This window comes from Mandrillus leucophaeus, unplaced genomic scaffold (genome assembly GCF_000951045.1).
Source record: "Mandrillus leucophaeus isolate KB7577 unplaced genomic scaffold, Mleu.le_1.0 Scaffold149, whole genome shotgun sequence".
Taxonomy (NCBI): domain Eukaryota; kingdom Metazoa; phylum Chordata; class Mammalia; order Primates; family Cercopithecidae; genus Mandrillus; species Mandrillus leucophaeus.
The window spans coordinates 3032597-3059356 of NW_012101465.1; the positions used below are offsets into that span (position 1 = coordinate 3032597).

At 39.6% G+C, this 26760-nt stretch overlaps 1 protein-coding gene across 1 annotated transcript in view; it reads left to right on the plus strand.

The window, feature by feature from the left end:
* Positions 1–20917, plus strand: part of NR1D2 (nuclear receptor subfamily 1, group D, member 2) — a 44954-nt gene extending 24037 nt beyond the window's left edge. The window contains exons 5-8 of the mRNA XM_011974778.1: positions 2370–2998; positions 5361–5546; positions 8145–8355; positions 17508–20917. Coding sequence (XP_011830168.1) covers positions 2370–2998; positions 5361–5546; positions 8145–8355; positions 17508–17704 — 1223 coding nt within the window. The 3' untranslated portion in view covers positions 17705–20917. The remainder of the gene's footprint in view (positions 1–2369; positions 2999–5360; positions 5547–8144; positions 8356–17507) is intronic.
* The last annotated feature ends 5843 nt before the right edge of the window (positions 20918–26760 follow it).

The following is a 26760-nucleotide window of genomic DNA, read 5'->3' on the forward strand; positions in this document are numbered from 1 at the left end:
CTGGGATTACAGGTGCCCGCCACCACACCTGGCTAATTTTTTTGTATTTTTAGGAGAGACGGGGTTTCACCATGTTGGTCAGGCTGGTCTCAAACTCCAGACCTCGTGATTGGCCTGCCTTGGCCTTTGAAAGTGCTGGGATTACAGGCATGAGCCACTGCGCTGGGCCAAAAAGAAATTGTTTTTTAACTTGTATTTTGTTTTTAACCGGAAGCCCAAACCTCACCATAGCTTTTCTCGATATAGCAATCCTTTCCTCTTTGTTTTTGATTTCTTAACATTACTGAGGATCTCATTTCTTCTTACATGAATTCTCTCTCTTTCTTAGCCTCTGAGATGGTAAGGTGCTTTTGGGGCACAGATTCTGAACACATGGAAAAGAGATGCAAAATTGAAAGAAGCATTAGGGTCTGGAGTGGAGGTAGTTGCTCACTTGTGGCATGATCTATTCTCATGCAAAATAAAATTTGGAGTAATTTGTGGGACTCTTAAGTATTATCTGTGGGTGACATTATTGTAAGATTGGACTCTTCTATTATGCTTATTCATTTTTTGGATAATTTTTGTGTGTGTGTGTGTGTGGTTTTAAGTAACAACAGGTATGAGGTTTTCAGAGGGACCAGTAGGGTTATTTAAGAATTGTTAAAAATGAACTTCGTATTTATCTAGGGAAGGCCCACTTAAGCAATTCCTTAGGTTACTCTAGTATCTTACTGATACAGACATAGAATATTGCAATAAGGAGTTTCGTGTTTTTTTTTGAGATGGTCTTGCTCTGTTGCCCAGGCTGGAGTGCAGTGGTGCCTACTCAGCTCACTGCTACCTCCTCTGCCTACCTGGTTCAAGCGATTCTCCTGCCTCAGCCTCCCGAATAGCTGGGACTACAGGCATGCACCACCACGCCCGGCTAATTTTTGTGTTTTTAGTAGAGACGGGGTTTCACTATGTTGACCAGGCTGGTCTTGAACTCCTAACCTCAAGTGATCCACCTGCCTCGGCTTCCCAAAGTGCTGGGATTACAGGTGTGAGCCATCACGCCTGGCCAAGGGTTCCTTGAGTAACAAGTTTCAGCAATTGATGTTTTTTCAATTGCCTGAAAATTTTTTTTTAATGCTAAAAGTACTAGTGCTATAAAAATAGTCGATGGATATTGTGATTGTCCTAAAAGAATAAAACTGACAATCATTTGTGAAGGGAGGAGTAGAGGTAAAGTATCAAACATGATTAAGTTGTTTGTTTTTGAAAGCAGTAATGTCAGAGGCTACGATTAGATTAACAAGGCTTTCTGGGCAAGTATACTGAATTTTTATTGTCTCTGTATAATACTAGACTAGAAGGAAGCTTTTGTTTCTCCTAGTCTCCAATAGGATTATTGGAGACAAGACACCTAAGACTAGTTTCTAAAAGAGTAGAGGATGACTTATCTCATTTTTAGTTATTTCACTGGTTTTAATTAAAATCTACCAAGTTTATTTTTCAGTAAGTACATTTCTGCTGGTTGTGGAATTTTTTTTTAAGGATTTTTTTTAAAGAGGCTGGAAAAGAAGACAGCAGATAATTTAATAGTTAAATCTTGAGAGTAAAGTTACAAAAAATGAATTGACAAGGGCCAGGTGTTCAGGGAATGATTGTACCTACCAGGTTCCATTAATGGTAATGAATGTATGTAGCTGAATCACATGCCTTCCTGGGAACAGTCCTCAGCTTTGTTAGTAAGGAGCTGTGTAGTAATACTGGTCTGCTTCAAACTGGTTTTCATTAGCTAATTTCCTATTTCTTTTTTCTTTTTCTTTCTTTTTTTTTTTTTGAGATGGAGTATTGCTCTGTCGCCTAGGCTGGAGTGCTTTGGCACCATCTCAGCTCACTGCAACCTCTGCCTCCTGGGTTCAAGCAGTTCTCCTGCCTCAGTCTCCAGAATAGCCGGGACTATAGGCGACCGCCATCACACCTGGCTACTTTTTGTATTTTTAGTAGAGATGGGGTTTCACCATGTTGGCTAGACTGGTCTCAAATTCCTGACCTCAGGCAGTCCACCCACCTCAGCCTCCCAAAGTACTGAGATTACAGGCATGAGCTACTGTGCCCGTCCAAATTTCCTATTTCTTTTCTTAGACTTTGCTTATAAAATACGTAGGAGATACATTTCCTTAACTTTGTTTTGGGGGAAACTGGAAAATTTTCTCTCCTTCTCCTACTTCCTTTGGTGTATCAAGACCAGCACGTTTAGAAAAATGTGAACCAGAAACGTGTAGACTCATTCTTTATATGTATGACTAGAGGCCATAGCTATTGGATAATTTTGTGTTATTCTTTTATACAAAACAAGTCTTATTTAGAATATAGATGTTAAATATCTTTTTCTTCAATAGCTGTTCGGTTTGGTCGTATTCCTAAGCGTGAAAAACAGAGGATGCTAATTGAAATGCAAAGTGCGATGAAGACCATGATGAACAGCCAATTCAGTGGTCACTTGCAAAATGACACATTAGTAGAACATCATGAACAGACAACCTTACCAGCTCAGGAACAGCTGCGACCCAAGCCCCAACTGGAACAAGAAAACATCAAAAGCTCTTCTCCTCCCTCTTCTGATTTTGCAAAGGAAGAAGTGATTGGCATGGTGACCAGAGCTCACAAGGATACCTTTATGTATAATCAAGAGCAGCGAGAAAACTCAGCTGAGAGCATGCAGCCCCAGAGAGGAGAACGGATTCCCAAGAACATGGAGCAATATAATTTAAATCATGATCATTGTGGCAATGGGCTTAGCAGCCATTTTCCCTGTAGTGAGAGCCAGCAGCATCTCAATGGACAGTTTAAAGGGAGAAACATAATGCATTACCCAAATGGGCATGCCATTTGTATTGCAAATGGACATTGTATGAACTTCTCCAATGCTTATACTCAAAGAGTATGTGATAGAGTTCCGATAGATGGATTTTCTCAGAATGAGAACAAGAATAGTTACCTGTGCAACACTGGAGGGAGAATGCATCTGGTATAGTGAAATCAATTTTTTGCTTACATTGTATCAGGGAAAGCTTTGAAAATTTTATTTGGGAGATATGCTAACCTGGGGGGATGGTGTCAGAAAACCTAAGGAATTTACAGACTTAATTTTGTACAGTATTTTAGGTCAAATAATTTTAATAAACATCATTTGATGAGTGACCTAATTTCACACCCAGCTAGGTACAAGCATGTGATTTGATTGATCTGGGATTGGGATTAGGATTTTATGTAAAATATTATTCATGCACAATTGGTCCTTTAATTCTTGGAAATCCCTTTGAAAATTTAAGCATTCTGATTAATTAGTACCTTACTAGCTTTGGGATTTTCTCAAAGGGCTGAACTTTTCGCTTGCCATAGTTAAAAATTCTTTGATTTCTATAGAAAGAGGTTTTTTTTTTTTAAAAACCATTTTTATGCCAAAAGATCTTTGGGTATAGAACATAGATGTTTTATTGTTTGATAAATTTAGGAGTATTTTAATTTCATAGGCTAGTTTCTAAGGATTTTCTCAAACTTCATCTTATGAGATGACTTAATGTTGGTCATATCATTCAAGCTTTTCTATTTTTCCATCAAATACGACATTCTACATGAAAGTACAGTGTTCATATTCAGCCAAAATTCCATCAAAAACAACAGTACCACACCATTTCCAGTTTAAACCATGAGGTCCTTTGATAGTGCTTGGTATTTTCTACTGACAGGTAATTAAAGTCGTCTTTTTCATTTTCAAAATAGTTGACTCTACCTCAATCTTCATTAAATTTTTTGTTGTCACTTGCAGTTATTTGAATCTGTGGACCTTATGTTAGGCTAAGTAGTTGCTTTTTTGTGTTTTGTTTTGTTTTGTTTTTTTTAGACAGTCTTGCTCTGTTGCCCAGGCTGGAGTGCAGTGGTGCGACCTCAGCTCATTGCAACCTCTACCTCTTGGGTTCAAGCACTTCTTGTGCCCCGAGTAGTTGGGATTACAGGTGTGTGTCACCATGCCTGGCTAATTCTTGTATTTTCAGTAGAGACAGGTTTCACCATGTTGGCCAGGCTGGTCTTGAATTCCTGGCCTCAAGTGATTCGCCCATCTCGGCCTCCAGAAGTGCTGGGATTACAGGCTTGAGCCACCATGCCTAGCCAAGTGGCTGCCTTGATGAAGGAAAATTCTGTAGGCATTTGGGTTCTGATTTCATGATATTCTCCATGGTTTTGTAATCATCCCATTCCTAGATTTTGTGTGGATTTAGTGAAAATTTAAAGGCTGATTTTACTAATAGAATATACAGAATGTGTTTCATCATCTTTTTGGTGTTTTTTAAATAACTTCTTGGCTTCCTGTTTTCCCTCACCTAATCCTCATTTAGAAGGCGCACCTGTATGTGCAGTCTTTGTTTCCTAATTGAACAAGTAGAAGTCAGTGATCACACCATTGTTTTTGAAACAAATGGGCAGTGACTTTTTTTTTCTTTTTGTTTTTTGAGTCTCACTCTGTCACCTAGGCTGGAGTGCAGTGGTATGAACTTGGCTCACTGCAACCTCCGTCTCCTGGTTCAAGCGATTTTTCTGCCTCAGTCTCCTGAGTAGCTGGGACTACAGGTGCACGCCACCATGTCTGGCTAATTTTTTTAATTGTTGGTAGAGGCGGGGTTTCACCATGTTGGCCAGACTGGTCTCGAACTCCTGACTTTGTGATCCGCCTGCCTCGGCCTCCCAAAGTGCTGGGATTACAGGCGTGAGCCACTTCGCCCGGCCAGGCAGTGAGTGACCTTTTTAACAAAATGAGACACCTTGCTGTTTTTTCCTCTTGGAAATTACAACATTGTAATTCTGCCTATTTAGAAATAAGGGATTTTTGAAATATTAACTAAATGTGAGTTTGGGCCTAGACCTGTGACTTCTAGCTGTGTTGGACAAATCACTAAACCTCTCGGAGTCTCATTTCTCTACCTAAGAAATGGAAATTATAGTCTGCCATAAATAACAGATTGAGAATCAAACAAGTGAATTTGTTTGCAAAATTATAAAACACCATATACTAGCATAAGGTGGCAGCAGTGTTAAACAAAATAAACTCTTAAACCTGTGCAACAGGTGTTTGAAATAGCTTGATATAGATGGTATTTTTGCTTAGGCTATGTTTTTTTAATGATAAGTTAACTGCTATTTATATTAGGTTGCCAGGAGGCTTTCTACAGTGTGGTGGGCAGCAAATGGATGAAGTGCTAATATTTCAGTAGATTTTACTTGTGTTTTGGGGGTTAAATTCATGTTGGGGTTTCTGATAATTGAGATGCCGCTTTTGACATTTCTTTACCACCTCTTAGTATTTAAGAGTTTTTCCGTTTTGTGTATACCAGGTTTGTCCAATGAGTAAGTCTCCTTATGTGGATCCTCATAAATCGGGACATGAAATCTGGGAAGAATTTTCAATGAGCTTCACTCCAGCGGTGAAAGAAGTGGTGGAATTTGCAAAGCGTATTCCTGGGTTCAGAGATCTCTCTCAGCATGACCAGGTCAACCTTTTAAAGGCTGGGACTTTTGAGGTAGGTTTTATTTATCCTGAATATTGATGCAGGCAGGGCATGTAGTATTTTGTTTTCATGGATGTTTTAATTCTTTTTTTTTTTTTTTTTAAGAGAGAGAATCTTGCTCTGTCACCCAGGCTGGAGTGCAGTAGCGCGATCACAGCTCACTGCAACCTCTGCTTCCTAGGTTCAAGCATTCTCCAGCTTCAGCCTCCTGAGTAGCTGGGACTACAGGTGTGAACCACCACGCCTGGCTAATTTTTTTTTGTAATTTTTTTTTTTGTAGAAACAGAGTTTTGCCATGTTGCCCAGGCTGGTCTCAAACTCCTGAGCTCAAAGCGATCTGTGCACTTTGGCCTCCTAAAGTGCTGGGATTCCGGGTGTGAGCCACTGTGCCCGGCAGATGTTTTCATTCTTTTCTAAGTCAGTATTTATAGTCCAGAGTCTGAAGCTATCAACAAAATCATCATCATCTCAGGGTTTTGGGAAGAGACTTGGTAAATCCAGAATTGTTTAGGATTTTGTGTTTATTTTTTACTTATTTAGGATTTGAAATATAGGTATTCTGTATCTCCAGCATATGAACGCCTAAGTTCTAGTATTCCTTTCAGATGTGGACTTAACAAGTTTCTGCAGTGTTAGACACCTCCTGAAAGCCTAGCCTAGCATTTATTGTATTCGATACAGAATAAGAAGGGCAAATAGAATGTGGTTTTTGTTTTTTGAGAGACTGTAGAATATTTTGGGGATATGTCAGACTTTTCTTGTGTGCCACCTTAGCTCCTCCTGGCTTCACCTTGCTTCAGGATCCTTGGCTACTTTTCTGTCCTGCTTCTCTTGCAACACTGTATCCTGCCTGAGCTTGGGGTAGTCTCTACTGTATAACTTAAAGAAGTGCCTCTCCTGGTTCTTAATTAGGTGTCTTTCACTTTCTGTCTGCCCCAGGGCATCCCTTTTGCTGCCAAGGTGTGAGATGCCTTGGGACCTAATTAAGGATAACTCTGAAATTGGGTTGGTGAGAAGAAGTTGATGTTCAGTGGGCCAAATCTTTGAACCTTTGATGGATGGGAGAAGTGAGCCAGGGCTGTATTTTCACTTCTTCTCCCTGGATCTAGTATAACGGAGGGAGTGAGATAACTAAGTAATATAATTGTTAGCTGATTTAACTTGGATGTCAATTATAACATGGCGCTTAGAACACTTACTGTGATAGCTTTCTTTGTGGATAGTCTCTTTGGGTTATGGTTTCTTGAAGCAGTTCAGTTAGACTTCATCTGCTTCCTTTGCCTTGGCTGCATTTGATGTGTTGATGTTTCGAAGTGTTGCTGCATTGGAATTTTGCTCTTTTTACTTAAGGCATAGAGGCCATGTGGTATACTTGGCAGCCTAAAGAGTTTCTTTAATGCCTTTGGCCAGGGCCCAGTTTTAAATTTACTGGCACTATTTCTTGCTCTAATTTTATATTGCATTTCAGAATCTTTGTTAATAGAGTGGCAGAGTATCTTTGCCATCAGTGGCTATAATTTCTTTTGATGTTCTTCTTGGAGTATTTATTACTTTGGTAGAGAATTTGTCTTAAGAAAGTGGATTTGGGACGGGTGTGGTAGCTCATCCTTGTAATCCCAGCACTTTGGGAGGCCAAGGCAGGCCGATCACTTGCGTCCAGGAGTTTGAGACCAGCCTGGGCAACATGGTGAAACGCTATCTCTCCAAAAAAAAAAATTAGCTGGGTGTGGTGATGTTTATCTGTATTCAGCTATTCAGGAGGCTGAGGTGGGAAGGATCACTTGAGCCTGGGAGGTTGAGGTTGCAGTGAGCTGTGTTGGCACCTCCAGCCTGGGCAACAGAGCAAGACCCTGTCTCAATAAATAAATAAGTAAATAAATAGGCCGGGTGTGGTGGCTCATGCCTGTAATTCCAGCACTTTGGGAGGGTGAGGCGGGCGGATCACCTAAGGTCACGAGTTTGAGACCAGCCTGGTCAACGTGATGAAACCCCATCCCTACTAAAAACATAAATTAGCTGGCATGGTGGTGCGTGCCTGTAATCCCAGCTAGTTGGGAGACTGAGGCAGGAGAATCCTTGAACCCAGGAGGCAGAGGTTGCAGTGAGCCAAGATCGCACCACTGCACTCCAGCCTGGGCGACAAGAAGAAAACTCCGTCTCAAAAAATAAAATCACTGGGCGTGGTGGCTCACGCCTGTAATCCCAGCATTTTGGGAGGCCGAGGCGGGTGGATTACCTGAGGTCAGGAGTTTGAGACCAGCCTTGCTAACATGGTGATACCCTGTTTCTACTAAAATGTGGTGGCACGCACCTGTAATCCCAGCTACTTGGGAGGCTGAGGCAGGAGAATTGCTTGAACCTGGGAGGTGGAGGTTGCAGTGAGCCGAGATCACGCCATTGCACTCCAGCTCGGACCACAAGAGTGAAACTCTGTCTAAAAATAAAATAAAATAAAACAAAAAAATAAAATGGCTTTGAGTAAAAGTAAACCGTGTTTTTCTTTGATAACTTTCTTTTATATGTGTGGGATGATTCATAACTGACTTGAATACTAAGTTATTTATTATTGCTGTTAGACTTCTCCAAATACATTTCTTTTTCCTTTTACAGGTTTTAATGGTACGGTTTGCATCATTATTTGATGCAAAGGAACGTACTGTCACCTTTTTAAGTGGAAAGAAATATAGTGTGGATGATTTACACTCAATGGGAGCAGGGGATCTGCTAAACTCTATGTTTGAATTTAGTGAGAAGCTAAATGCCCTCCAACTTAGTGATGAAGAGATGAGTTTGTTTACAGCTGTTGTCCTGGTGTCGGCAGGTAAGCAAGGTGGTTCAAAATTGTGCCACACCTAGCATATAGTGACCAACTCAGGAGAAGGTGGCATTTAACAGGTTCCAGAAAGTTATATGGAGGGAATAAGGCCTTAAGGAAGATGCTAAGTTGTATGACCCTGTTATTTTTATGTAACTAATTTTTTCATTATAACAATACATGTCAAAGTGCTATAGGAATAAAGTAGTACTTATATCTAGACCTTGTATTTACCACTGTTAGTCTTTAGCTTTTTGTTCATAATTTTTTTTTATGAGTCTAAATCTTTATTTCATGGATTTGTTAGAACAGTATGTATCTCCAGGTAGGTGGTTCTAATATGAATTCCAGTTTTTATTCAGATACAATGTGGGACAGTTGAAAACATTAAACGTATCAAGAGGTATTAGTATGGTTTGTTGCAGAGAAATGTGAATTAGTTTTAGGCTTTAGTCCAGCTCTGCCATTGAATTTTGTGGGTAACTTGGGTAAGTAACTTTACTCTTTTGGGTCTTGGATTCCTTCCTCATCCTGTCAAAGGAAGGGGTTGTACCATGTGAGCCTAGTATGGTGTCTGGCATAGAAGAGCTACTCAGTCACTATTTGAATGAGTGAGCAAGATTTTTGAGTTTTTAATGTTTATTTATATGAGTCATTTATGATGTTTCCCAATGTCCCTGCCATCTTGCATTAACATTACAGTTATTTCTGACCTAAAGTGTTTTGATTCAGACAGTACCCATTAAGGCAGAGATTGTTACTCCCAATAACAAATTGGAAATTGAGACACTTTCCTGGGTATGTCTAAGTAAGTGCCAGCTATTTTTAGGTATCGTTTTATTTCCAACATTTGTTGGAAATTTTTTAGTATTTGGTTATAACTTTGTTTCCCATTTGCTTCCTACTATGTAAAGGGCACGGTGCTAGGCATTGTGAGAGTTATAAGTTATGGCCTCTGATTATGTGACGAAACCATAAATTAGTAGCTCTTTAAAGAGAACAAGTTCTTGGCTGGGCGTGGGTGCTCTCGCCTGTAATCCCAGCACTTTGGGAGGCTGAGGCGGGTAGATCACCTGAGGTCAAGAATTTGAGACCAGCCTGGCCTACATGGTGAAACCCCATCTCTACTAAAAATACAAAAATTAGCTGGGCATGGTGGAACATGCCTGTAATCCCAGCTACTCAGGAGGAGAATCGCTTGAACCCGGCAGGCGGAGGTTGCAGTGAGCTGAGATCACGCCTCTGCACTCCAGCTTGGGGAACAGAACGAGACTCCGTCTTTAAAAAAAAAAAAAAAAAAAAAAAAGAGAGAACAAGTTATTTGTATAATTTTAAGGACCTTACTTCAGCAGAATAAAGACATGCCATTTGGTAACATAATTTGGCTACCTTTTCTGACCAGCTCTACCTGGATAACTGAAAATGTTTGTATAACATGGGAGTAGTATGAAAGAATATGTCAATAAGGGATATCTGTTTTATTGCTAACTTATAATGCTTCTTGCATTTTACCTATCATTTGCAGAATCTCTTGATAAGTAATTAGTATTGGTTTGAGTTGACATCAGATTAATAAATTGATTATTTTGAAACCAAAGATAATCAATACTTGTTAAATTACTTATCTGATGAATATGCCTTACCTACTAGGTGCTCAGGGGGAGACAAAAAGCTTTAAGGCACAAGCTTGCTAAGTGTTTTCATTCTATTTGGAGAGATGGAACTACACAAAGAGCTTTATGCTACTAAACCGTGTAGTTCTGACTGAGGTAAGTTGGAGTTGTAGAAAGGAAGATGAAATCATCTTGGAAGGCTCTGTGGGGAAAGATAGAAGTGCAGCTGGAATTTGAAGGTTGAATTATTAGGCTTTCCCAATGAAGAAGAGATGGAAATGCATGGGAGAGTACGAGATAGGGCCAGGGAAAGGTTAGGTGGCCAAAGCCTGGAGTGTACATCAAGGAGGAAGGGGGACAAAAGCCTTCAGAGTTAGGGGAGCACCAGGTTATGGACTAACAGCTATGAGAACTAAGCAGAGAGGTTTTAAGCAAAATATGGGGCAGAAGAAAGTCTGTGTACCTTCTTAAGTAGGAGAGTGATCCGGTTGAACAAAGTGATGTTTAGCATTAATTCTGCATTATTATTGTGGTGGGCGGATTAGATTGGTAAGTTATTAGTGCTAGAGAGTTAGGTTGAGAAGCTTTTGAAAGGACACCAGGTATGAGGCAGTGGGGTGAGCTCTTCTCAAATAAATTAAGGCAGGTGAGATGAAGTAGCAGGGCCAACATCCCAGAGGTAGTTCAGAGAAAGAAATGACAGCAAAGGGGTAGAGGGAAACTCTCTATGCCAGGAACTTTGTTATTTCATTTATATTTTCTCTAGGAGCATATTTAGTTTGATTTAATCTGTTTTTGAAAAAGCCTTTTTTTTCTGATTATAAATTTAATATGGGTTCTTTGAAAGTGTAGAACATATTAAAATGTAAAAAAAAAAAAGGTTATAATATCACTACCAGAAAAGATCACTATTAATATTGGGGGTCTTTATCCATTTACCTATCCATCTATCCATTCACCTGTTTGTTTATGTAGGATATATTTTAAAAATGGAAATATTAAGTGCAAAAGAGTGATTGTAAAAGAATACAGTGCATTCTCTTTTTTGTTAGGTCACTATATGAACAATACAAGTACACATTTTTGAAGTTTCATGTAAAGTTTTAATCCTTACCACTTAAAAATTACTAGCTTTTTTGTTGTTGTTGTTGTTGTTTGTTTTTTTTTTTCTGGAGATGGAGTTTCACTCTTGTAGCCCAGACTGGAGTGCAGTGGCTTGATCTCTGCTCACCACAACCTCCCACTCCCGGGTTCAAGCAGTTCCCATGCCTCAGCCTCCAGAGTAGCTGGGATTACAGGCATGTGCCACCACGCCTGGCTAATTTTGTATTTTTAGTAGACACGGGGTTTCTCCATGTTGGTCAGGCTGGTCTCGAACTCCCAACCTCAGGTGATCTGCCCGCCGCGGCCTCCCAAAGTGCTGGGGTTACAGGCATGAGCCACTGTGCCCAGCCAAACAGCAGCATAAATTACTAGCTGTTTTTAAGCAGTATCTAGGCAGGAAAATAAAATTCAAAAGCTACAGAAGAGTTTAAAATGAAAAGTCTCTGCTTCTTTCCTCTACTGCCAGCCTGATTCCTCAGAAAACTGGATTTCTTAACATCCTTCTTTTTAATTTCTGGTTGTTGACGACCCAACTCTGAATACAATGCTTATATCTGTATATCTCTCTTTTTTTTTTTTTTGAGACGGAGTCTTACTCTTGTCGCCCAGGCTGGAGTGCAATGATCTCAGCTCACTGCAACCTCCGCGTCCCAGGTAGCTGGGATTACAGGTGCCCACCACCATGCTCAGCTAATTTTTGCATTTTTAGTAGAAACGGGGGTTTGCCATGTTGGCCAAGCTGGTCTTGAACTCCTGACCTCAGGTGATCCACCCTCCTTGGCCTTCCAAAGTATTGGATTACAGGTGTGAGCCACCATGCCCAGCCAATACCTCTTTTTATTTAGTAAGTATAACTTATAAATAAAAGTATCCTTTTCCCTCTCAATTTTCTTATGTTTTGTTTTGTAATTTAATGATTTTATTTGTAATTTTAATATACTCACATTTTTTGACCTTATATATAATCTTTTGGATAGTTTAGATAGAATCTCTTCATTGTTCAAAGACACTGTTTTTCCTCTGTACTCTGACTTTGCTGTAACATTCCTTTTATGTAGTCAATTAAAACATTTATATCTTGTTCTATAACTGTTTGTCATGGTTTGATCAGTTGATTCCCAAAGTTGAAAAGTTAAAAGTCAGCATTTATAGTATTATGATTGTGTGAATACTACTTACAGTGTTCACACAGTGAGGTTGAAATGGTAAAGAATAATGGAAACCTCTTCTCCAAACCTCTGCACCTTGAAAGGTGATGTTCCTTGTATCAGGGAATGAATGGATAGTTTATTTCAGTTGTCTATTAATTGTTTAGAATTAAGTAACATAGTTTGCTTTATCTTTAAAATAGCTTTTTCTTTTTGGGAATGTATAGTTGTCTTCTGTTGTTTTGGGGTTGTCAGAAGAAATGCTAATTTCTATGTATCATTATATAATTTTATCCTCACAGTAGATCCCTGTGAGCTGGGACATGTTATTCACAGTTATACAGATAAGGGATTTGAGGAAGAGGAGAGGGATTAAGTAATTTACCCAACGTCCATTTTTAATTACTGGCTAAGCAAGTATTTGAACTCCCATTAGTCTGGCTTCAAAGCCTTTCCATTATACTACTTGTTAACAGAATAGCTCTAGCTGCCAAGGGGGAGAAAAATCTCAAACATGATGTTTGCCTGTAAGATTGGAAGAATCCCGATACCATGGAAGGGGGATTATACCTGGAAGGTGAGTTTCTTTTCAGGTTGTTTAAAGTAACAGCAGTTACTTCCAGTTGAAGGTTAAGGACTGGCATGTAGGTGTGAGGTCAAGGCTCATTTACATACAGATTTTAGTTGTCTTCATAGAGATTTTTGTTGAAGGTTTGACTTTCATCGTGTAGGAAGTGAAAATAAATAGAATATTTGGTGAGGAGTACAAGCTTGGGAGTGTGATGAAGAACCAGCAAAGGGAGAGAAGATAGATATGTAATAAGTTAAACTCTACAGTACTAGTGTAGCATTTAGTGCACCATTTAGAAGATGAATTTCCACTTCAACATGTGTGCTCTTAACATTATAGTCTTCAGAAGATTATTTACCATCCAACCAGGTTTGTACCTTAGGTTCTTTGGCCTGGAAATCTTAAAAACCATGGTTTTAGAAATTGAGACTTTAGAAAAATTTAATACAATCTATGGTTTTAGATGTAGGCACCGATTTCCCTGAAGTTGTGAGTTGTATAACAAAGCATAGGTCATGTAAGCACAAAATAGCCACTGAAAGACCAATGACTTAAAAACATTTTTAAATTTTTTGTGTGACTTCCTACACCTGTCCAACTAACTACTAATAATACTAGTTCCCACTCAGGTATCTTCGCCTCTTATCAGTTGTTTCTTTCTTTGCCCATGTAGATTATTTTGTTTGTGAGAATTACTGTCGTTCTTTCGGTATTATAAATTACTAATCATATGAGTGAAACCAGAGTTACGTGTCACTTAATGACATAAATATGTTCTGAGAAACGCGTTGTTAGGCAATTTTGTCCTTGTGTGAACATCATAGAGTGTACTTATATAAACCTAGATGGTATTTCCTACTACACACCTAGGTTTTATGGTACAGCCTATTGTTACTAGGCTACAAACCTGTACACCATGTTACTGTGCTGAGTACTGTAGGCAGTTTGTAACATAATAAGTATGTGTGTGTCTAAACATATCTAAACAAAGAAAAGGTACAGTAACAATAGATATGAAAGATAAAAGCTGGTATACTTGTGTAGGGCATTTACCATGAATGCAGCTTACAGGACTGAAAGTTACTCTGGATGAATGAGTGAATGAATGATGAGGGCATGTGAAGGCCTAGGATATTACCATACATGAGTATAGACCTAATGAACACTGAACACTTTGGGTACACTACATTTTTTGAAAGTTTTTTTCTTCAGGAATAAATTAACCCTAGCTTACTCCGTTTTAGTTTATAAACTTAAATTTTTAAAAGCTTTTTGAGTCTTGTAGTAACACTTAGCTTAAAAACAATACATAGTACAGCTATACAAAAATATTTTCTTTATATCCTTATTCTGTGTGCTTTTTTCTATTTATAATTTATTTTTTTACTTCTTAAACTTTATTGTTAAAAACTGTGACAGACACATTAGCTTAGCCCTACACAGGCTCAGCATCATCAATATCACTGTCTTCCACCTCTATGTGTTGTTCTACTGGAAGGTCTTCAGGAGCAGTAATATGCATGGAGCTGTCACCATCTATCACCTTCTATATTTCTATGATAACAGTGCATTCTTCAGGAATATCTCCTGAAGGACCTGCCTGAGGCTGCTCTACAGTTACCTTTTTTTTTTTGAGTAGAAGGGATGAGCGAGGTGGCTCATGTCTGTAATCCCAGCACTTGGGGAGGCCCAGGCTGGTGGATCATTTGAGGTCAGGAGTTCTCAAAAAATAACAAAAAATAAAGTAGAAGGACTATACTGTAAAATAATGATAAAAAGTATAGTATAGTAAATACTTAAATCAGTAATATAGTTGTTTACTATTATTAAGTGTAATAGGTTTGCTTACGCCAGCATCACTATAAACGTGTTAGTTATGTGTTGTGCTATGATGTTATGACAAAAGCTGCAACGTCACTAGGCGATAGGAATTTTTCAGCAACGTTATAATTTCATGGGACCACCCTTTTATATGTGGTCTGCCATTAACTGAAACGTTGTTAGGTGGCACATGACTATTTTGTTCTGTCAGAATGTAAGCTCCTTAAAGGATTTCTGGTTTTGTTCAGTGCTGATTTCCAAGCACCTTAGAACAGTAACCAGTACATATATTTAATAAATGTTTGGCAAACGATTTCTTCAAGTGAAAGGAGGTTATTTAAAAAAAACAATTACTTGACTATCAAAGGCAAGAGAGACTCTTCAAAGCATTACTGAAGGCTTTATTTTTATAAAGATAACTTATGATTGGCCAAAGTTAAATGTCAAGAGAAAGAGATCTCTGCCAGTAGTTTTGTCTGAAAAATTGTGACCCTCCCCCTCCCCCCACAAACCAATATCCAACTTTTTTTTTTTTTTTTTTTTGTCAAGTCTCACTCTTGTTGTCCAGGCTGGAGTGCAGTGGCATGAGCTCAGCTCATTGCAACCTCCGCCTCCTGGGTTCAAGCGATTCTCGTGCCTCAGCCTTCCAAGTAGCTGGGATTACGGATGCCAATCAGCATGCCTGGCTAAATTTTGTATTTTTAGTAGAGACGAGGTTTCACCATGTGGTCTCGAACTCCTGACTTCAAGTGATCTACCTGCCTTGGCCTCCCAAAGTGCTAGGATTACAGGAATGAGCCACCACGTCCTGCCCCAACATTCTTTTTGTTTTTTGAGTCACCCAGACTGGAGTGCAGTGGAATGATCATGGATCACTGCAACCTTGACCTGGGTTTAAGTGATCCTCCCACCTCAGCCACCCAAGTAGCTGGGACTATAGGCATGTGTCATCATGCACATTCAATTAACTTTTTTTTTAGTAGAGACTAAAGTCTCACTATGTTGCTCAGGCTGATCTCAAACTCCTAAGCTCAAGCCATCCTCCTGCCTCGGCCTTCCAAAGTGCTGGAGTTCCAGGTGTAAGCCATCATGCCTGGCCTTTTTTTCCCAAGAAAGAATTAGCACATAGTTATAATATTCAAATTTTGAAATATAAGATAAACTGGCCAGGTGCAGTGGCTCATGCCTGTAATTTCAGCACTTTGGGAGGCCAAGGCAGGTGGATCATGAGGTCAGGAGTTGAAGGCCAGCCTAGCCAAGATGGTGAAACTAAAAATATAAAAATGAGCCGGGTGTGGTGGTGGGCGCCTGTAATCCCAGCTACTCAGGAGGCTGAGGCAGAGAATTGCTTGAACTTGGGAGGTGGAGGTTGTGGTGAGCCGAGATCACGCCACTGCACTCTAGCCTGGGTAACAGAGCAAGACTCCATCTCAAAAAAAAAAAAAAAAAAAGATAAACTTATTTTTTATCATTTTTCTGCATTTAGAGTTAATCAAACCTTTCTTTTTTTGCCCTTTACTATTAAATTTTAGTCCTTGTTTTAAGTGCTTGCATTGCAAATGACCTTTTTCAGCTACCACTTATAATGGAAGACCTCCTCAATATCCTTGTTAAAAAACGAAAGGGAATGAATGGCCAGAAGTATTGCTTCCTTGTAGAAGTTAGAAGTCTTTTTCTTGTTAATTACAACCTCCCATCTGGGGGACCGTTGAATATTTTTGTGTACTCCTGCCTCCTGTTACAAAGGGAAAGAAATACTTTTGCTGATGAAAAAGTCTATGGGTGACTTATATAGGTTTGCCTAATTTTAAGATACTTTATTGCAGGCTTATGCCAAATGACTGGTTTATTAACATATTGTATGAGAAATTTAATAAACACAATATGCTAAATGAAAGTGAATGTAGGGTAACATAGCAATAAAGTTGCATAGTGTATTAGTTACCTATAACTGCATCACAAATTGTCCCAAAATTCGGGGGCTTGCAAATGCAAACATTTAATCTCACAGTTTTTGAGAGTTAAGATATGATATGAGAGATAGGATATGATACGTGCCTCTGACTCAGGGTTTCTTAGGAGGTTAAGTTGAGGACAGGGCTGTGGTCTCATATGAAGGCTTGAGTAGGGAAGGATCTACTTTCACTTGTATGTAGTTATCGGCAAGTTTCAGTTCCTTGCAAGCTATTGGACTGAGCACCTCAGTTCCTTGCTGACTGTTGGCTAGAGCCCACTCTTAGTTCCTTGCCATGTGGGTGGGCCTCTCCACAGGGTGGCTCACAGCATGGCAGCGGTTTTTCTCAGAGTAAGTGACCTAGAGTGTACCTAAGATGGAGGCCACAGTTTCTCATAAGCTAATCTCAGAACTGACATCCTATCACTCTTGCCATACTTTTTTTCATTAGAATTTAGTAAGTCTCGGTCCACTTAATAGGAGGAGATTGCACAAGGGTGTGAATACCAGGATGAGGGGATCATTGGAGGCCATTTTAGGGACTGCCTACCACACGTGGTGACATACAAATGGGAGTATATTCCATATGTATTGAAAATATGTTTATATACTACATTATTTTATTTTGCTAATTAGAAGCAGTTGAAATCAGATGACATCTAATTTTAAAAAGTCAGAACCTCTGTTTCTGTGAATAAAAATTCTTAAGCAGTAAAGAATTTTGGTTTATCAAATGTTTTTGTGATATATATGCTTTATAATATATAGTAACTAGCTAACGACTTGTTACTGAGATTTTGAGAAATTTGTCAACTTTTGCCTTTATTCAAATGTATAAAACCTTGTTTTCTGTTCATTAGTGACACTGATGAGCAAGAATTTTATTTATATTTAATGTTAATAATTTATCCTGTCTTTCATATTTCCCTATTCCTGATCTCTCTTAGATCGATCTGGAATAGAAAACGTCAACTCTGTGGAGGCTTTGCAGGAAACTCTCATTCGTGCACTAAGGACCTTAATAATGAAAAACCATCCAAATGAGGCCTCTATTTTTACAAAACTGCTTCTAAAGTTGCCAGATCTTCGATCTTTAAACAACATGCACTCTGAGGAGCTCTTGGCCTTTAAAGTTCACCCTTAAGGCCTTTGTTTATTTAAACATGAACTGATGGTAACTGTACATTTTGTGCTAAAATGCTTATTTATATGTGTATACCATATGTGGAGATAGAAAAGACCTTTAAGACAATAAAAGATTGTAGGCTATCTCTGTAATCATGCAATAGCTGTTTGGATTGAGAACTCTTCAGCCATGATTAGACGTTGACCGCATCTCCCTGACAGACCAATCAGCTGTGTCGCACTTAAACTGGAGAAGTTACACTGAAGTATAATCACACTGAATGTTAGACTTTTTCATCTGCCAAAACCAAAAACCATTTTGATCTCCCTGTGATATAAATATGACGCACAATCACAAGTGTATGAGGACTTAGAAATTAATCCTTTGTGGTAGGAGTTCTGTTGAATGATGGAAATCTTATTACTACCACAAGACTATTTGATCTGGTAATTGGAGACTTTGGGATTTAGGAGATCTCCATGTCTGTATTTTACTCTACCACTGTTAAAGTGTGTGGTCCTGAGTAGTTTACTTGCTTGTGGAAAATGAGAATTGATAGTGTCCCCAATGCCCCACCTCACAGAGTTACTAAAAAATGTCTGTAAAGCATATTTACCTCTTGGGAGATAGGCACTATGTAAATAAGGTAAAATTTTTTGTTATTATAATTATTCATAACAACATTCTTTTCTTCTTTCTAAGCCTTTCTGGGAAATCATTTCACAGTCCACACCAACCATATTATTCAGGGTTCCTGCATATGTGTGGGGTATCCTACTGATACACACATACTCGAAGTTTATGGGTATAACAAAGACATAGTACATGTACATAATGTGTATGTGAATATAGTTAAACATAAATATGTTTCTTCACAATATTTTAAACTGTGAAGAACTTTATCATACAGTAAACTTAAAACAAGAGGTGTCAAAAGACCCAAATTAGGTGCATTTTACCTGTTGATGATGGCATAACCATTGCTTTAAAATGTTTAGACAGTAGAATATTGAATTTATGCTCTATTTTTGTTTGTTTAAGCAACACTTAATGTAAAAGTGGCAACAGGCAATTGAGTCCAAATTTCCACGACAAAAAAACCCCATGTATTTTAGAGTTCATCTTTGGCAAAATCTTTGGTTCAGGGTACTAGTTGTTTAAAAGTTGATTCATATTCTTACCTTGTGCTGAAAAAGGTTGCATTGCTGCCCCTTATACACATGCTGCAGCTTGATGTTAAAGAATTTTTATTCTTTCAGAAGAACTATTTAATGTTTAAAGAAACTGTTTAATATGATGGCATGTGTGTGTGTGCGCGCGTATGTATGTTCTGAGTCCACTTCTTTTTTCCTAAATAACACTACAGGGATTTTGTCATATTAGATTTAACTTATAATTTGAAAAATCATCTAATGTGTGACCTACAGGCTTAGAAATGGTATAGTCAAAGACATTTTATCCACATTTCTAATAGTGGACTTGATTAAATAGATAAGATCAGCATCTGTTTATGGTAGTAGGAGAAATAGCCAAAGTTGAGGATTTTATGTATGTTTTTCTGTTTCCCTGGAAAACAGCAATTAATTGGATTTTTTAGTAAAGATTGCCTTCTATATAATGTTTGGATTATATAAAATTGCAAAAACGATAAGAGCCTGCTTTACTGTACTAAGCCTGTTACTTTCCTGACGTGTGAGCAGAATGCCTTATTTTGTAATCTTGTTTAACTTGTTGCTACTGGGACTTGATTTACTGTGGCACTAGTTAAGTAAGTTAAAAAAAGTTAAACCCTCTCATTATTAAAGAGGAAAGGCAATGGTGATGTCTGTAATACAATATAAACCATAATTGTGATTTACCTTAAGTAGGTATAACTCTTATGGGATATACAGTATAGTTTTTGTGAATCTTTACATGATAGCATTATCTTTTTATAATTTTTTTTTCCTAAGATAAACAAATGCATAGTTTTCTTCTATGGGGGATAGAAACAGCTTTTTGAAGTAATATTGAAAACCTCAAAGATCATGTTGATTCTTAATTTTTGCCTTTTGCATAAGCCTCTTTATAACATGTATCTTTAAAAGAATTAAGTCTTTAGGAATGTGTAACCAGAACTATGTTAGTATTGCTTATAAAACTTTAGTTAGGTTCAATATATACATATATACATCTCTATATAGGTATATAGATTTGCATTTTGTCTTGTAAAATTTTATTTGAATAAATTCCTCCTGTAGGTAATGGGAAACAAAATTAATAGTTCATATGTCACTCATAGCTTTTCTATATTTGAAAGTAGCCCAATATGAAACTTCTGATTCTAAAATTAAACCAGCAGCCTATTACAAGCACATTCTTTGATTGAGTCATTGGTTATAAACGTACTAAATACAGAGAAGACAGCCAATTTAGGAGACTTCCGAGTTGGTGGGACACTGTTGATTAATAATGTACTGTATGAATTAAGTGATGCTTTAACTTTGATTTTACATTTTAAAGTTAAAATGTGGGCATTATGTCAGCAAACTTAAGGGCATTATGTCAGCAAGCTAAAACATTTTTTTTCTTGTGCTTTTAATGTATCTCTTTACATGATCTGAGAGAGGATTCAAGTTGATAGAAATAGCTGAGGGGAAAAGGGGAAACATCTTGGGATGAAGCTTGTTCTTATGGTGATGGTTTAATTACAGATTTAAAAATTAGAAGGAAATTTCAGTGGATTAAGTGTATAGCTTTCATATCTACATTTCAAGAAATTACCATTGTAAACTTGATAAGAGATGATTTATTTTATGTAAACATCTTTGCAAAGCAAGGTGTAGCAGCTCAGCTAGATTTATTACTGTGCACGAAAGTAAATACCTATCTCAATTACTCTTTTTCTTTTCCAATATAAAGTTTGCTGAATGTACAAGAAGAGTTTATCACTTAGGATATAGAATTTTTTTAGGGGTTGGGGGGAGGGGATCTGTCAGGAAACTATTACCTATAAAAAAAGATTGACTTGATTAGATCCAAAAGATAAAACTTGAAGCTATTCTGGAACTAACATGGAAAAATGAAATGGCTATTGTTTAAAAAATGATAGAAATACATTGTTGATGGGATATGAGTTAAGTTTATTTTCTACAAACTGTAATTGATTGATGAGGACATGGATAATATCTTCATGTTTCTGAGAAGTAATCTGTATGTGGGGGGAGGGGATAATAAATATTTCTAACCAACTGTGGTGTTTGGTGTCTAATCTACCTTGCCATTTTTGTAAAACTATAATTTAACTCACTACAAGTATCTTTCCCCTGAGCATAGCAGGATCTTTTATGTAAATCTCTGATTCAGCTTGGGGAAATGCGTGTGTGTGTGTGTATATATATATATATGTGTGTGTGTATGTGTATATATGTGTATACACATGCACATATATGTATATATATGTATGTGTATATACACACACAAAGGGCTTAAAAGAAGATTTTAGGGTTTAGAGATTCCAGCAAGGACTGTTGCTGTTTTCTATAATGCCAACTGAGTAACAGTTCGTTGTGTGTAATAAGGTAGTCTTTCTAGGAAGGAGATGTGAGAGAGGAATGGGGTACTTGATAGGACCAGAAATCACCCTTGGCCATGAATGGGGTAGGGCGCCTCAGCAAGACTACTAACGTCTTTTTCCTTTCCTGTCTGTTCCCATGTTGGCAAAATTAAGATAGCTATTAAAATCTGCATTGTCTGCAGTAATATTGTTAGGCAGTCTTGGGGGTGTTGCTTTTCTGGCTGGAAACCTGTGGCTGGTGGCACCTTTGCCTGAGATTTGCTCGGGCCCACTGGGCTTTTTCACCCACTTGGCCTGGCAGGCTGTACTCAGCTAACGCTACTGGCCTGGATCCCACGCCTCCAAGGGAGACTGAGTCAGGCATGGAGCATCAAGGCGTGTGTGAGCGAGTGTGGCGTCCAGCTACTGTGCAGCCAAAGTCAGCTGCTGCCACGCGGTGTACATCTCCAGGTGCCAGCTCTCTGCGAGGCTGCAGCTGGACCAGGCACACCATAAGCAGCTTTCCCAGCTGGCACCGGGGAATGCAGTGGTGGCCGGAAGGCTGAAGATGCCAGGAACCACAGGGCCCCAAAGAGGGAATCACAGCCTTGGCTTGGGGAGCTCCCAGGTGTGAGATCCCTGAAGGGCTGGCTGCAGCTTTTCTGTCCTTGGCCCACAACGTGGTGAGCAAGGGGCATGTTTCAATCCTGTTTGTGTTACAGCTTTTAGCTTTGCCATTCAGTGGGTCCCAAGTTCTTGCCTTGCAACCAGGAAGGATGAGGGTACACAGACAAGTGGAGGGTAAGATGAAGAGGAGCTTTGTTGAGTGATAGAATAACTCAGGGGACCTACAGTGGGCAGCTCCTTTCTGTAGCCAGGGTATTCCAGTGAGTGTTTAGGCCTAGCAGAGAGGAGACCCTGGAGTGGGAAGCACCTTGCTGTGGGCAGGTTGTCATCCCACTCTGGAGCTCTCAGCAGAGGGAAGGTCCTAGAGTGGGTGGCTCCTCTCTGCTGGCAGGTCGTCCTGTCGTCTCTGCAGCTCTCAGCAGAGAAGGTAGTTCTTCTCTACAGCTGGCCATCCCTTGGTTTTCCCATCCTCTCAGCAGAGAGGAGGCCCTGGAGTGGGTAGATCCTCTCTGCAGCTGGTCATCCCTATCTCTTCTCCAGCTCTGACAGCCTAGGGATTTTATGGGCCTCAGAGAGGAGGAAGTGCACGCTGATTGGTCCATGGGCAGCCATGGGCGGACCTGGAAAAGGCACCACAAGTTTCCACTCGGGTCCACAGGGCTGGCGCCTCAGTCCTCAGCCTTCAGGCCCTGAAGGTGGGGCCTCACTGGGGACCCGCCTCCTTCAGCCCAGGAACCCGTCTGCCTCTTGCTGCTGTTCATGACCCCAGGGTTTGGCCCCGACTTTGCTCCAAGGTCGGAGTGGGTGCCAATAGCAGGGGGAAGCCAGGCAGTGGGAACAGGGACTTGTGAGCCTGTGAGGGCAGGGGCAGTGGGGGGGCCTTCTTCGTGCCCCCAAGAGTGCAGGGTGTTTGAACCCCAGAGGAGGATGCTTCAGTGAGCCGAGATTGCACCACCACACTCTGGCTTGTGCAACTGAGGGAGACTCCGTCTCAAAAAATAACAGCAAAAACAGTGCAGGGATGTTTGGGCGGCTGCGACTGCACCCAGATGGGTGGGCCTCCCACCGGCTTTATGGAGCATGCAGCTCTGGAGGCACCTCCTTGCTGCAGCTAGTGTGATGCAGCCATGGGCTGTCTGGAGCAGCTTCTACCATAAATATCCACTATGTTGGCCAGGGGTGGTGGCTAGCGCCTGTAATCCCAGCACTTTGGGAGGCCGAGGCTGGTGGATCATGAGGTCAGGAGTCCGAGACCTGCCTGGCCAAGATGGTGAAACCCTGTCTCTACTAAAAATACAACAATTAGCCAGGCGTGGTGGTGCACACCTGTAATCCCAACTACTTGGGAGGCCGAGGCAGGAGAATCGCTTGAACCTGGGAAGCGGAGGTTGGGGTGAGCCGAGATCGTGCCATTAAACTCCAGCCTGGGCGACAAGAGCGAAACTCCGTCTTAAAAAAAAAAAAAAAAAAAAAATTCCGCTGTGTTTCTGCGGATATTAGGTGATGTTAGGTGGGAAAAATGGGCTCCTTGATCAAGTAAGTTTGGACATGCTGTTAAGGTTAAACAAGATTACTGCCATGTCTCCATGTCAGTCCTGTTCTGCAGTGAGGCAGTGAGCACTGTGAATCCTTTAAGGAAGAGTTTAATGGGATGCCATTTTCATCCAACTTTCTTCCTTAAATAACCCCTTTGCCTTTTTTTTTTTTTTTTCTGTGCTGAGCACTTGTTGGGACTCTTAGGAAAGAGCTTTTAGGAGAAAAATCTTTGCTAACCTTATACCCACTTTAGGTGTAGGTCAGGATGTTTATCGAATTCAGTGGATTATTGCACAAATTTGGATTTTATTTTGTCCTCTTCTTTGCACAGTTTAATAAGCAAGCTCCAAGTAAATGTGTGGTTGATGGAAAACAAAATGGATTAAATTCCTTCTGAAATTGAGGAATGCTGTCTGTGAATGCAGGAATAAAGATAATCACAGATCTGGTTTTAGTTTTACACTAGATTGGGCCTGTGTTAAAATTTGTTATGTTTGATTTTTTTATTCTCTGTCTATGTAAAAGCTTAGAAACAGCTGTGGCATGTGTTTTAGTAGCCACATCAGTGTTGCTCTTCACTGTGTAAGAGTTGGATGCTGTGGGGTGATTTTTGACACCAGAGTACAAAATCCACTTACAACAACACTGAATGCAGTGCGTAGAGGAGCCCTAAAGGGAGGTCTTGGAGGAAGCTCAGAATTTCTCCATTTGCTTAAATATGGGGCACATTCTCCAGAATGTAAACATGCTCTCAATGCTCAAAGTTAGCATTTCGCATACTTTTTAATGCAAGTTGCTGACGGGTTGGATCAGTGTTTTTAAAGTGACTCAAAAACAAAATCCACAGGTGAGTATGGTGTTCCTAAAATTTTTCCCCCTAGTTTTTCTACTGGAGCCTACAGAGTCAAATACGATCTAAAAGTCTCTGAAGTCAGTTCTGTATTTTTTTATTTTCTATTGTCTCTTATTGCTCTGAACACCTTAACTTCAGTGGTTTTCCCCCTATTATTTTGTTGCTTTGCTTGTAAATACTCATCTGTTTTCTCCCCCTGCAATAGCTGTTTAATTTCCTGTTCAAGTTCTGCAGTTAATCGCAGTTAGGGTCGTTTCCAAAGTGGAGAGCACCTACCTACTTTCATTCTCTTGATCCACTTTTTGTTCCCTACTATGGCTGCTGTTTTCCTAAGCTGTTTTATCTGATCAGATTTTCAGTGCATGGACTAATGGTTTAGTCACTTATTATTACTATTGTTATTTTTTGAGACAGAGTCTCACTGTGTCGCTCAGGCTAGAGTGCAGTGGCTCAATCTCAGCTCACTGACACCTCTGCCTCCCGAGTTCAAGTGATTCTCCTGCCTCAGCCTCCTGAGTAGTCGGGATTACAGGCGCATGCCACTGCACCCAGCTAATTTTTGTATTTTTAGTAGAGACAGGGTTTCACCATGTTGGCCAGGCTGGTCTTGAACTCCCGACCTCAAGTAGGAGGCCTACCTCAGCCTCCCAAAGTGCTGGGATTACAGGCATGAGCCACTACACCTGGCCTAGTCACTTACTAATTGCACACGTTTATTGAATATCTATGTGTCAGGATTAAAAAAATTCGAGTGCAAAATGAGGTTTCATGAAAAGCTGGCCAACTAATTCAGATAGTGTTAGGGGAGTTCTATGCATGTGGAGCACAATGGCTACCGATCCCAGCATTTTGAAGGATAATTGCCAGGCACTGCTGTTGTAGACCTTATATGCTGGAGCTGGTTGTGAAGGCTCCTGAGGTCTGATTCTTGTTTCCAGGAATTCAGGGAGCCATTTATAGGTTCAACCATTATTACCAATTAAATGAAGCTTTCTATGAAATGAATTGTATTTTTCAAAGACAATGCTCAAAATTTACTTCCAAAGTATTTGACTGTTATTTACAGTTTTGAGGTTAAATACCTTAGTTGTTTATCTGCATGGTGGAAATACTTCATAATGTTATGCTCGTGGACATCTCTTTCCTGCTAGTGAGGGCAACTTGGTAGCTCGGAATTGGCTAGGGTGGGATTATTTATACCACAGAAATCTGCAAATACCATGAAAATCAGGGTTTGTGTTATTACTTGGTTGATTATCTAGACTTGAGAAACTGATGGGGAAAATGTTAATAATACAAATTAAACTTAAAAGTGTGTCATGTCTCTAGCGGTTAACATTGTGGATAGCACAGAAAATTGAAGAGATATTCTAGTGTTTGAAAATTCAGCAAAGAAGTCACACACATTGATAAGTCAAATTCTGACATCATTTTTTTTGGTGTTTTTGTTTCATTAGTTAATATACATTCAAATATCAATCTACATTCATGCCAGAACTGTGCCTGTTGGTCAGATGCAATTTAGGCAGAAATCAAGTACATTGCTTTCTGTGAGAATTAATTAGTTATATGGAATTTACAAGAAAGAGTATTGTACCTTTTATAAATTGTGCTCTGTATGCCTTTTCAGTAAAGTTAAATAAATACCTACACACATTTTTCCTCCCCAGAGAGCTGGTTGTTAAACATTTGCCACTGCAGCACTATTTTCATACATTAATTCATTTGATCTTAACCCCAAGAGGCAATTCTGTTTTCTAGATACAGAAACTAAGGCTCAGAGAGTTTTAAGAACTTACTCAAGGTTACACAGTTACTAAATAAGGGCTGGGCTGCAAACTCAGGCATTTGAGCTCCAGAGCCTGCTCTTAACTGTGTTCATAACTGGGCTTGGAGTCTCCTCCTTGGCAGAGTGGGTTTTGGTAAGTTTGCTTTGATCTGTACATATGTGGAGCTAATACTCATTTATGGGATTGTTTGGGAGTAAGAAAAGGGGAAGCTTTGGATCCTAGTCAAAGATTCAATACATAAGAGGAATTTAATGTTATCTTCCACCAGCCCCAAATACATTTTTCTCTCATGTAAAAAGGATAAAATACTTACAGTGGATGTAAGACTGAGGGAGATGTATTCAAAGACCCTCTGCGGTGAAGCCTGATACATATACTAAGTAATTGCTTTTTCATCATAGACTAGAATAGCCTGCCCTAAAACTTTGTATAAAGGAATCATTGTGGAATGTACTTGCTATGGCTTGACTTTCTCCAGTAAAATTCACGTAGAAATTTAATTGCCATTGTAATAGTACTAAGAGCTGGGGCCTTTAAGAGGTGATTAGTGCAAGGTGTATGGACTTACGGCCACAATCCCAGCACTTCTGGAGGCTGAGGTGGGTGGATCACCTGAGGGCAGAAGTTCGAGACCAACCTGACCAACATGGAGAAACCCCATCTCTACTAAAAATACAAAATTAGCCAGGTGTGGTGGCACATGCCTGTAATCCCAGCTACTCGGGAGGCTGAG